Source organism: Penicillium riverlandense (genome assembly GCF_028828495.1).
Source record: "Penicillium riverlandense strain IBT 135883 chromosome Unknown utg000008l_segment0_segment0, whole genome shotgun sequence".
NCBI classification, from domain to species: domain Eukaryota; kingdom Fungi; phylum Ascomycota; class Eurotiomycetes; order Eurotiales; family Aspergillaceae; genus Penicillium; species Penicillium riverlandense.
This window is the reverse complement of record NW_026643199.1, coordinates 2,569,704-2,581,848: the sequence shown is the minus strand read 5'-3', so window position 1 is coordinate 2,581,848 and position 12,145 is coordinate 2,569,704. Positions and strand designations below refer to the sequence as shown.

The 12,145-nt window shown below is 45.8% G+C and overlaps 2 protein-coding genes across 2 annotated transcripts; both read left to right on the top strand.

Moving 5' to 3' along the window:
* Positions 1 to 3,007: 3,007 nt before the first annotated feature.
* On the top strand, positions 3,008 to 4,896 carry N7474_010035 (uncharacterized protein; the record flags this gene model as incomplete). Its single annotated transcript, XM_057201445.1, has 9 exons — positions 3,008 to 3,154; positions 3,217 to 3,269; positions 3,344 to 3,634; positions 3,691 to 3,713; positions 3,774 to 3,835; positions 3,894 to 4,209; positions 4,259 to 4,420; positions 4,485 to 4,686; positions 4,740 to 4,896. 9 exons carry the CDS (start codon positions 3,008 to 3,010, stop codon positions 4,894 to 4,896), a joined length of 1,413 nt encoding a protein of 470 aa, XP_057049432.1.
* Positions 4,897 to 6,401: 1,505 nt separating this feature from the next.
* N7474_010034 (uncharacterized protein) lies at positions 6,402 to 11,107 on the top strand (the record flags this gene model as incomplete). The annotated part of the gene is made up of 3 exons (XM_057201444.1): positions 6,402 to 6,956; positions 7,060 to 9,063; positions 9,119 to 11,107. 3 exons carry the CDS (start codon positions 6,402 to 6,404, stop codon positions 11,105 to 11,107), a joined length of 4,548 nt encoding a protein of 1,515 aa, XP_057049431.1.
* Positions 11,108 to 12,145: the final 1,038 nt, after the last annotated feature.

Here is a 12,145-nt window from a genome sequence, read left to right as displayed (position 1 = left end):
ATCACTCCAAAGGTGACGCAACCTGCCGAACACCATAGGAAAAGGATTTATGCCGTCATGCCTTGGACTACTAGATAGTAGTATCGTTCACTATTAGACCTCATTCCTGACACGCTCGTCGCTCTTTAAAGTCGTTTTTCTTGTCGTGCACTATAAAGTACGCTTCTGTAAAAGTTCCTTGTTCCTCGCAATCGTTCGTAGGTCTCTTATCGTCACTCGATAAATTTCGGCTTTACAGCAAATAATAGACTTGCGGGTCGATATTAGCACCTCGATTCACTTATTCTAGAATAGGAGTCGCTCCTTTCGGTTAGGGCAGCATCGATACTTCTAAAGTGTACGGCCATTATCAAGCTCCTCATTATAAATATATGCATTGATTCCGGTCGTGTGATAAAGTATTAAGGTAGACGCCATACTTAAAATTAAATTCACTTATATAACGCTACCGCACTACCAGGTCACGTATCAATACTTTTAATTGATTATGGTTCCTGGTGACAGGGTTTATCGCATTTCCAACGCGTAAAATGTTGGTTTATTAATGTCTACCTCCTCAAATCTGTTAGCAAAGTTCTAGAAAACCCAAGAAATCCTGAATATCACCCACAAAAAAACGCTGCTACCACTTAAGAACCATCTTCTTGCCGCGTAAACTGCTTTTAGATTGTTTGTGTGCTCGATCGGAATTAAGCTATGATACTGCGGTGGAAGCGGGTCACCTCCTAACTGCTTCCTGAGGGCAAAAGCCATGAACGACTCGGGAAGAATATTGACTTGGCGAAATGCGACGACCCAGAGCTGATCATCTGCGTCAACTAGAAAATGTGATTTATTGATTGCTGTATAGCAACATATCATCCTTTCGAGACTAAAATCAACCTTATGCTGCTCCAGGTGGGGCATTTTGAATTCTTCAAGAACCTAAGATAGAGATCATATTAGACGCAATGCTGATTGAAGTGAGTAGAACTTACGCGATTCATATGGGTCTCTAAAGCCTGAACAGAAATATACTCTGTTTCTGAAAGTCCATGTTCCCAAAAAATGTTCATGTTAACAAGGCCACCCCCAAGAGGGCCTGGTGTTGCATTAACAGGAGGCTTGATGGAAACAAGTTCAGCAAGAGCTTCAGCCCTCTGTGTATCGGACGCGATATTATCAATTTCAATAAATTGCATGATGATATATAGATCATTCGGGGTACTAAAACAAGCGTAAATTTCTGGGATCCGAATAGCTAGATTGGCTCGTTGATTAACTTTATCAACTAAAAATTGCTGGTTTCGCCATTCGCTAGCAGTGGTGCCGTATTTGATGAAAAGCTTTTGTCCCTCGTGGGTATATGTCAGATGGTTGTCCCTGTCAAAGGGGTTGCTCCTCTCAAAGGCTTCTTTCTTGCAAAGCTTTTTGATTGGGTCTTTGCTAGGCAAATCTGGGGCGCTTGACGAGAGAAAATTAATAACACCAGCGGTGTTGTTTGTCTTAGCCATTTGAGTTGAGGTTCTTGGTTGAGGATAATTTCAAAACCTGGAAGCCTGGAAAGTTTCAGATGTTTCCGAATTGGCGGAGGAAGGAGAACCACGGTGTTTAAATAGGATCCTGGGATGTAAAGAAGATCTCATATTTACGTAATATTGACTATTATATAGAGAATGGATAGGGACAGTGTGTATGGCTGACCTATAACCTGCCTTACCGAACCTCGGGCCCGAGACGAATGTTTAAGGCAATGAGTGGCTTGCGTCCTGATCAGGTGTAAGGGTGCCTGAGGTGTCAGCGCCCGCCGTCTCTCGTAGATCTTCCCATCTGGGAGACCACCTTTAGGAATACGCTCTCTCTCTTTCTCTTCTTCCTCTCTCTGTATCTGGTGATCTCCATTATAGCAAGTGATTCAGTTCAACAAGGATATGCGCATGGCAGGAAAAATTAAGCTTTACGAGATACTTGATGCATCGCACGATCCATTCGTTTGTGCTTCACGATCAGGGCATCAGAAAGAGATGGAAGATATGATTCGTAATATTTGGCAATCTATTCGGGACTTGAACTTGAAGTTATGAACCTGCCTTTTCCAAGTTTGTATACGTTAACTATAGACATTGTCTTGTGAAGATTAAAGTTGATTCTGCATTCTTGATCAAGATTCATAAACTAGTCTCTCTCTAGGAATTATTCTTGCCAATTCAAAGATCTGTGTGTATGTTGAACGTCATAGGGGAATATGACAAAGCTATTAATGGAAGGTTATATCAAGACTTAGACCGCGACGGATTACCCAAAAAGCATAATATACCCTCAAACAAGGCAACCCCAGATAGTCCTACGAGTGATATACAGTAGTACCTCGGTATACCTTCGTGAATTTAACCTGTTACTTGATCGTAAGCTACGCTCCATTGACTGGAGCCTCTTTCCCTATTAGCAAGGGTTATTTACAGTAAGCATTGGGACTGCTCTAATAGCTACGCATTTTGTTCGCTAATTTCATACAATTCCTATTGATGGGAAGCCTGATGGAGGCTATATAGCTTTATGGTGTGTTGCGTCACTTCGACTTAAATCCATTGACTTTCGAAGAAAAGCAACATTGCTCCGCAAGGGCGGATGGACTTTTATCTTCAACCTTTCAATGGATTAGTTTTTTGATTGGCCCTCAGCTTTATGTCTGCTTTTGACAAAGTGCTGGAAATACTGACACGTGAACTCCATTTCCATTAGGTTTTGGAAAACGGCCAGGTGATTGGGAACATTTTAGCAGCGGCGCTGTCTGATCTTTCTCGTGACTCGGGATGACCCATATGTCCCGGCGGCCTAGACGGCGAAATGCCGGCCTTCAGCTTTCCCCACAGTTTAACCATTTATTTTGCGGAGACCTTACAGTACTTCACCCAGCTTCCCCAGACAAAGCATCTCGTATTTATACGAATGCAGCACCCCTCCGGAATTCACTCATTGAAATCTACAGTCTTGGCCAAATACCTATTATTCAACCGCGACCATAGCCATGTCTGGTCACCCAACTGATGAAAAATCAGCCCAGGAATGGGAGGAGAGCGTTGATCATGCTACAGGGGTAACTCTGGCAGCAGCCTATGTCCCCGGCTGTGACGCTGAGAACAAATTACTTCGGAAACTAGACTTCCGCATTATTGTATGGCACCATTCCGTCTTTGAGAGTATCAGGAGGGAGCTATTCCTAACTCAACGATTTAGCCATGCTGCTGGATACTCTTTGTCATGGGTTATCTCGATCGCGCCAATATTGGGTTCGTGATGCTTTCACCCATTTCAAAGAACTTATTTTTGTGATATAAAGCTGACCCAACTTCTTCAAACACAGAAACGCAAAAACTGGAGGGCTTGATGATGACTTCAACCTGACATCTAATCAATACTCAGTCATTCTGCTGTTGTTCTTCGTCTCTTATGTCATCTTCGAGATTCCATCCAATATGGTCATTGCCCGAGTGAGGCCATCGCTGTATCTTTGTGGCCTGGCTTTGGTATGGGGGGTGGTCGCTGCTTTCATGGCTTTGACACAGAATTGGCAGCAGCTCGCTGGGGTCCGCTTTGTTCTTGGGTTTGTTGAATCAGGATTTGCCCCAGGTATTGCATTCTATCTCTCATCATGGTATGTCTTGGAACCCAATTCTAGATTTATTTCAGCATGGAATCTCATCTCTATAGGTACCGTCGATATGAGCTTGCCAGTAGGTTTGCGATTTATTATACTGCCGTTCCAATTGCAGGAGCTCTATCGGGGCTACTAGCTGGCCTTATCACCGAATATCTTGATGGAGCACGTGGAATAGCTGGATGGAGATGGCTATTTGTATGGATCATTTCCCCCAAATTGACTTGGCATCGCTAATAATCCACCGAGTATCTAGATTATTGAAGGCTGTGGTTCAACTTTTGTGGGATGTGTGCTCTGGTTCTTCATGGCTGACTATCCTTCAAATACTCGTTGGCTTAGTCCTGAAGAGCAGCTTCTCGCCGCACAGCGTCTTGCCTATGACGGTCTGGGTAACGCCCAAAGTGCTCATGAAAGGATTACCGAGAAAGAAGCCCTTAGGATGGTAGTTACAGACTGGAGAACCTGGATCCTCGCTCTCCTTTACGCCCTTGTGACTGGAGCGCAAACCATCCAGTATTTCATTCCAACATTGGTGGATTCTTTTGGCTGGAAGGACTGGGAAGGGCAATGTAAGTTTCTCAGTCTTTTCCTGGTCGGCATTCAATGCTAATGATTTAGATCATACAATTCCACCTTATGCTTGCGCTATCGTCTGCATTCTGGTAATGTCATTCATTGCTGACTATTTCAAAAACAAATCCTACTTCATCTTTCTCTTTTCCGGAATTGGGACTGTGTGTTTCATCATTGTCTGTGCTAGCACTAATAACATCGTGCGCTGTAAGGCTCCTTGTTATTCTTCGGACTTCATATATTGGATGAAATACTAACCCAATCTATTCAGATATTTTTACCACATTTGCATTTGGGTGCATCTATGGCACTTCCCCATTGGTGCTCATGTGGGTAGCCAATACCATCTGCTACCCTGCTGAAAAGAGAGCTGTTGCCCTTGGGCTTGTAAACGCTCTCGGGAATACGGCTTCTATTTACGGTGTGTTCTTGTGGCCAGATAAGGACGCCCCTCGTTATATTCCTGGGTTCAGGTATGTATACTTTGTCTTCCAGTCTCATGCTAGTGAGACTAACCTATTAATAGTGCGACTACCATCTGGATGGGTGGTATCTGTATCATTGCATTGGTTGGGGGTTATCTCTTTAAGAAGCACCTCATTGAAGCGCCGGATCCCGCGGACGTGCTAGCAGCGGAAATTCGCCGACAGCGAGAACGAGGACAGATTTCTGCCAAGGCATGATTAGGAAATATACGGAGGCCGGAATACGCAAGTATCGTCTGCTTGCAGTCTGCATGGTGTTAATGTCGTCGGGTAAGCGAGTACTACATATTTAATGTGGCAGCACGCCGCAATATTACCACCACTGAGATGCATGACTTGTCTGAGTAACAAACTGGGAGATTATCTGTATATCGTACGCTCGTGATAATAGGTCTATCTGAGAGTACAGAGAAAGTCGTTTTTGTAGAATTTTACAAACAGTTTCGCTGCCAAAATGTGATGAAATGGTCTGTACCTTCGAAGCCAGCTGGCACGAGCAGTGAAGCTACCCTGTGGGTTATATAAACGCTATCGTGATAGTCGCTACGTGATGCCGTACTAGTAGAAGTGCAGCTAGCTTTCTTGGCGAATCCGATATCGCCCGCATTTGTTCGCCTTAACCACAGGTCCCACAGTACTCGCGAACGCTCATAACCCAGCTGATTGGAACACCTCATGATTAGTGGAGAACAGAAATCCAGACCCGAACCACTGTTCGAGTTTTCCTGGACATACCTGTCACTATCGAGTCACTCTGACTTTTGAGTTTGGTGAAACACTTGCGATCCTGCAGCCGAAGTGAATCTCGGCACACCCTGAGAACGCGATCATGCCCAAGTGTTCCATCTCTGACCCCGAGATCACCGCTCATCTCTTCTCCAAGCTCCCATTTGAGCTGCGGATCATGATTTGGCGTGAATGCCTACCATACCGAGTCTGCGAGCTGGACCTTCCCAATTATTCCACAATATTTATGGACAGGAAAGAATGTCCATGTAAGCTCCAACGAACGATGACACAAAATGGGACCCCGACAGTTATCGCTCGTGTATGTAGCGAGGCTCGCACTGTGGCGACGGAAAATTGCCCTATTCCCCGAGGACGGGAAACGGAAGAGGCATATTGGTCGGCTGTCACAACAGTGGCACCGTCGCTAGATCCAGTGCGCGATTCAGTGCACCTCAATTGGACACCTGCTTAATAACAATAATAATAAAATTACATAAACTTGCCTCTCCTTGTCACTTTCCCAGCAGCAACTCCAGTTGCGTATCTGACTTAGACACCCAAAAGTCCAACCTAGGTGGACTTCACATGACGCACATGATGGATAAGCAAAGCGCAACGACTTCTGTTGCCTCAACAAAGGAATTATCAGATCTGTCTCGTGGCAGGGCACAAACAACGGATCCTTACTTCGGACAAGCCGCATCCAAGTCGCTGCAGGTTGTACGTCCCAGAGGCCTTGCCGCGCCGTGAAATATAGACACCTAAACTCCTGAGCAATCACAGGATGTGGTTAACCGCCCGTCCGTGCTGTTGGTCCGTGCTGCTGATCCCTCGATCTAGGTGGACATTTTATTGGCGCCAATATCGGCTCCGGCCCAATACGACACAAGAACCCCTCAGATAAATGGCTTCCTTCCCACACCCCACATTGCACATCCCACATTTGGTTTCTCTTTCATTAATGACTCATTACAATGGAAAAGAAGTTCAGATCTTTTAGATCATTTTTTCGCGCGCGGTCTTCCAACAACGACCCGACCGGTACAGGGAATGGAGCCAATACTTCAGCCTCCAAATCAGTTCACTCCGTTACCACCCACCGCGAGGGTCAGACCTCTTCACTTTCCCCTTCTTCAACAGTGGTAATTGATTCTGGAAACCAAAAAGCAACGCAGAAGCCAAAGAGGAAAGCCGTCGACATCCCACCAGATGAACTCTGGCATCAAGCCTACGATGGTCTCAAAACCGAGGAACCAGAGCTATTGCAGGGCTATGAAAGATTACTTTCAACTGAGCTACCTTTGTATCAGACGGACAAGGTCATTGGCCAGAGCCAGAAGAACAAACTATCTCAAATGAATCTTCTTTTGGAGGCTGGTTTGAACAAGACAGCCAAAATCAGCAAGATAGAGGGAAAGTTTGGCGAGGCCATCGACGTTGCTCGGTCTGTTAGTGAGCCAGTGGGCGTTGGCCTAAACACTGTTCCCGCTGCTGCTGCTGCATGGGCTGGCGTCTGCGTTGCTCTAGAGGTGAGTTTTTTTAAATTGCCCTGATCCACCAACTTCTCCTCCTTTCTTTCCAGAGTTCTCCGATATCTTTTCTGCCGTGTTTTCACCTCTAACAAATCCCTAGATTTTGTCAAACCCAATAACTGAGGCAGAGAAAAACCGCGAGGGAATCACCAAGGTTGTTCTCAAGATGAAATGGTATTCTAGTCTCTCAAAAATCTTCGACCAAAAGAGCTCCATGGCAAACGACGACTTTACCGAGCTACGTGAGCAATTGGCCGAGCGCATTCTCTGTTTATACAAAGCAATCCTCCAATACATCATCGAAACTATCTGCTCCCACCATCGCAAACAAGGTGTGAGATTCCTGAGAGATTTGGTCAAATTGGATGACTGGGATGGGAAACTGAGTGGTGTTGAAGGAGCTGAGGCGGCTGTAAAAGCGGCTGCTGAAGATATTGGGATCCAACAAACCAGCTCATACCTCGAACTCCTTGTCAATATGCGTCGGTCTGAAACAGACGACGCAATAATGGAAAAATGTTGCGTCTCAGACATGGACGCGGACATCGAACTTCTCCAGGGACTCAAAGACAAGTTGCTACCTGAATCGTATGAATGGGCTCTCCATACTAAGGAATACATCAATTTTACCGATTGGCATCACGGCAATTCCAATAGGCTCTTGTGGATGAGAGGAGATGCCGGAAAGGGGAAAACAATGCTACTCATGGGTATTGTTGAAGATCTCAAGGCCCGATTGGAGACTCGCTTTGATGAATGTTGTCTGTCATACTTCTTTTGCCGCGGTACAAGCGACAACGTCAACACAGCAACGTCGGTTCTGCGAGGGTTGATATGGATGCTTTTGCGCCAAGAAAAATCACTCATCCATCATCTTGATGCATTCAAAGGAAATCAGTCAAATGCGTTCAATGATGGCTCGGCATTCTTCAAATTGAAGAAAATTTTCCTTCAAATTCTCCAAGATAGCTCCTTGGGGAGAGTGTACTTTGTAATTGATGCCCTCGACGAATGCAAAAGGGAGGAACCTGGTTTAGGGCAACTTTTGAACCTAGTCACCGAAACGACTAAAAACGACAAGGTGAAATGGCTATTGTCAAGTCGGAATGAACACGAAATCGAAACCTTCCTTGGCAAGGGTACGACACACTTCCAACTCAGTCTCGAAGTGAATTCAGCGGCTGTTAAACATGCCGTCAACGCCTATATTGACCGTAAGGTCTCAGATCTTGACGAGAAGTATCGAACTGATTACAAATCAATCTTGGCACCTAAGCTTCAATCACAGTACGAAGCCGAACGTGCTAAACAGCTCGAAAACGAACTTTCTCAAACATTGGGCCAATTCAAAGGCAAGCTCAAAGAAAAAGCAGACGGCACTTTCTTGTGGGTAGCTTTGGTCATGAAGGAACTGAAAGATGTCAGCCCCGATGAACTACTTCAGAGAATTGAGCAAATTCCATCAGGCCTTGATGGAATTTACACTCGAATGTTGGTCAGTATGAATAGTTCCAATTACGCAGCAAAGTGCAAGAAATTGCTCTTGATCATGACAAGCGCATATCGTCCTCTCTATCTAGACGAATTGCTCAGACTGGCCAACTTTACAGATTTCGCTGTTCCCCCCCAGCTTGTGAAACGATGTGGCCTCCTCGCTCTAGGGGATGATGATAATATTGTTTATTTTGTGCATCAGTCTGCGAAGGACTACCTTGTTCAAGCCCAAGGTCCAGAGGTCCTATCCAGTATTTTTCCACATGGCCACACCGAGGGACACCACATGATAGTTACTCAATCGCTTGAGGATATGAAGAAATTGAAACGAGATATCTATGGACGGAAACACCCTGGCTTGTCCATCGACGAGCTCGAAGACTCCAAAAAATATGGAGCTCTACTTAAACCTCTCCGATACTCTTGTGTTTATTGGGCCGACCACCTTTCGGATTCTGAAACCAACTTTCAATCAAGCAGCTTTTGCGATGGCGGTATAGTCAATGAGTTTTGGAAGACATGCCTTCTCTATTGGATTGAAGCTCTCAGTCTCATGGGAAACTATTCAGTTGCGGTGTCCACTTCAGTTAAAATCATCAAATTGCTTTCGGTATGCCTTAACATCGATGTTGAACTATATATCGGAATATAACTAACAAATCTAGAATCTCTTACTTCAACCACAATTCCTACCCTTGGTTCGAGACTCTCATCGGTTCATTTTATCGGCCAGAGGTGTCGTCGAACGCTACCCTTTGCAAATCTATGCGTCGGCACTCGTCTTCGCCCCAACGGGTAGTCTGACGCGAAAGGCTTTCGAGCATGAGGAGCCAGACTGGCTTGTAACAAAACCCCTGGTTGATCCAGAGTGGAGTCAATGCATACAAACCCTCTACGGTCACTCCGCTTATGTTACTTCGGTTGCATGCTCTCCTAGTGGTACACTCATAGCATCTGGATCCTGGGATCATACCATTAGGGTCTGGGAAGAAGAAAGTGGTCATCTCCTCAAGATACTGGTGGGCCACAGGGACGTAGTCTCTTCAGTTAGCTTTTCTCCCGATGGCACACTCATTGCATCCGCATCACGGAATGGCACCATCAAAATTTGGGACGTTAACAATGGAGAATGCCTGAGAACCTTTTCTATCAGCAAACATCACAAGAACCGTGTGGTATTTTCCCCTACGGGTCAGATTGCTGCGATATCAGAACCTGGGACTCTCAAGATTTGGGATCCTCACCGTGGTGAATGTCTGAATTCTATCACGTCATTTGATGGAAGATCGCCCGCCGCCTTCATATCTAGCGAACGTCTTGCAGTGTATAGTTCTGAAAGGCAAATCGAAACCTGGGATGTAGTCAAGGGCACATGCATCCGGGTATTTGGCCATGCAGATTCCGCCGACAATATTTCTGTTTCTGCTGATAAACAAATGGTTTCAGGGTCGCGTGGTAACAAACTCGAGGTCTGGGGACAGGAAGGTGTCTGTCTTCTTACCCTAGGTGACCCCCATGACGAAACTGACCGTCAGCTTAACCGCCGTCGTGGCTATTCCACGGTCGCCTTTCTTCCTAATGGAAACCTCATATCTGGCTCTAGGGATGGATCTGTGAATATCTGGGATCTCCACAGTGGGGATTTGCTCAACAAGATGACAGGCCATACTAAGAGTGTCAAATCGGTGGCTTGTACCACGAGAGGTAATGTGGTATCTGGAGGGGTGGATAACACCGTCAGACTTTGGAATCCTATACCCACCCATCGCAGCTCCCTTGAAAGGCCACCTCTTGTGTCTTGGGCTTTTGCGTTTTCAGCAGGGAGGATTGCATCTGGATATTACGACGGCACTGTGAGGATCTGGAATTCCAATGATGGACGCTGCCTCAAAATCCTTGACCGTGGCAAGGAGGCATTGCGGTCCAACTCACTCGCATTCTCTCTTGATGGAACCCTCGCGTCGGGCTCAGATGACGGGACAATAAGCGTCTGGGATTCGGAAGGTGACGAGTGTCTCCATACACTGGAAGCTCATGATAAGGTGAAATCAGTTGTTTTCTCTCCCGATGGAACAATCATCGTGTCAGGCCTGTCGAATGGAGAAATTCAGATTTGGCAATCAACGGATGGTGTCTGCCTTACAAGGTTCAGAGCTCATGATCGTGAAATCCGCAAAGTTTCCATGTCGTCTTGTGGCATGATTGCATCGGCGGGCTTTTATGACGGCATTATCAAACTTTGGCAGACAAATGGCGCCCTACTGAAGACCGTTTATTCCCGCCATCTTTCCCCTCTCGACGGATTGACATTCTCCTGCGATGGCACACGGTTACTATCGCATGACAAACACAACTTCATTGTTTGGGATACTAGCAGCGGCGAACGCCACCAACAGGTCAAAAGCAGAGAGTACAGCTTGGAAAAAGCATCGGAACTCCTTGGTCCCGGTCCAAGACATCACTATGCTCTTGACTACGACCAAGAATGGATCACCTATGAAGGGGAGAAGGTTCTTTGGTTGCCTGCGGAGTATCGCCCATACTACAGGTCATGGGCGGTTGATCGGGCTGATGCAGGAAACCATCTCATCATTTCCAACGACTCGGGTCGAATGTTGATATATGGGTTTTCGACCTCTCAAACCCCTCTCTGATTTGTCTTTTGCTTTCATGCCTTTTATCTAACGCTCTCTCATGGCATCTAGAAGCGGTATCATCCATTGATCCTCGTGTGTCTTCTTCTTTTGGGACTTGTTACTGAGGCAGACCTCAGAGGCGAACGAGTACATTGTAGAATTTATTTCAGAATCCTGTGAAGATCTAGGAAATCAGGACTTTCCACTGTGACAACTGGGATGAGTAAGTTTCTACGTAATCATGTCGAGCTCGTAGATTGGTCCCATGCATTTTTCATCAATTTTGTTTACAGACCAACTATAGAAATTGCAATTCAATTCTAAACATATGTACCGTATGGTAAACCTGGCGGTGATGTACGGGAATCAGCGGCCGAGCAGCTCCAGATACAGGTGATAGAGACGAGTAGAACGAAGCTCGGCGAGGATCATCCTAAGAAAACTCGAAGAGATGATTATATATACTACGTCACGTGGTTTTATACGCAAGTATTAGAACGGGCGGGAATAAGAAGACACATTATATACTATAAAGAGCTGGCCTACTCTTCGAGGCTATAAGAGTACAGTTAAAACTAATGGGCCAACCGGGGGGCGGGGGCGGGTGCAGGTGCGTAGGGGCCAAGTACTTTGAAAGTGTCACTGGAGACGTCTACTGATGGACCCGACACAAACTTCATTATAGGGTTATACCTGACGTCAGCCTTATCCCGTAATTTCTCACTTCAATACAGTTGTCCGGGCTGCAACAATGAATAAAACAACACATAAGAGATGCCCCGATCAGTCAACCAGGCCATCAGGAAGGTCATAGACAGGCACATTGGTAGGTAATCGCCCCCTAAAGTCAGACCCCCAACGCTTCGCGGTTGTTAGTTTTTGACTCTGCGAAAATTGTTTGGCGTGACTGATAATATCCAAAGAGCGGCGACAAACCATCCGATGGGTTCCATAACTCAGTTGGTTAGAGTGTGGTGCTAATAACGCCAAAGTCGAGGGTTCGACCCCCTCTGGAACCACGTTTGTTTTACACTTTTTTTAGTGGATCTATCCTGT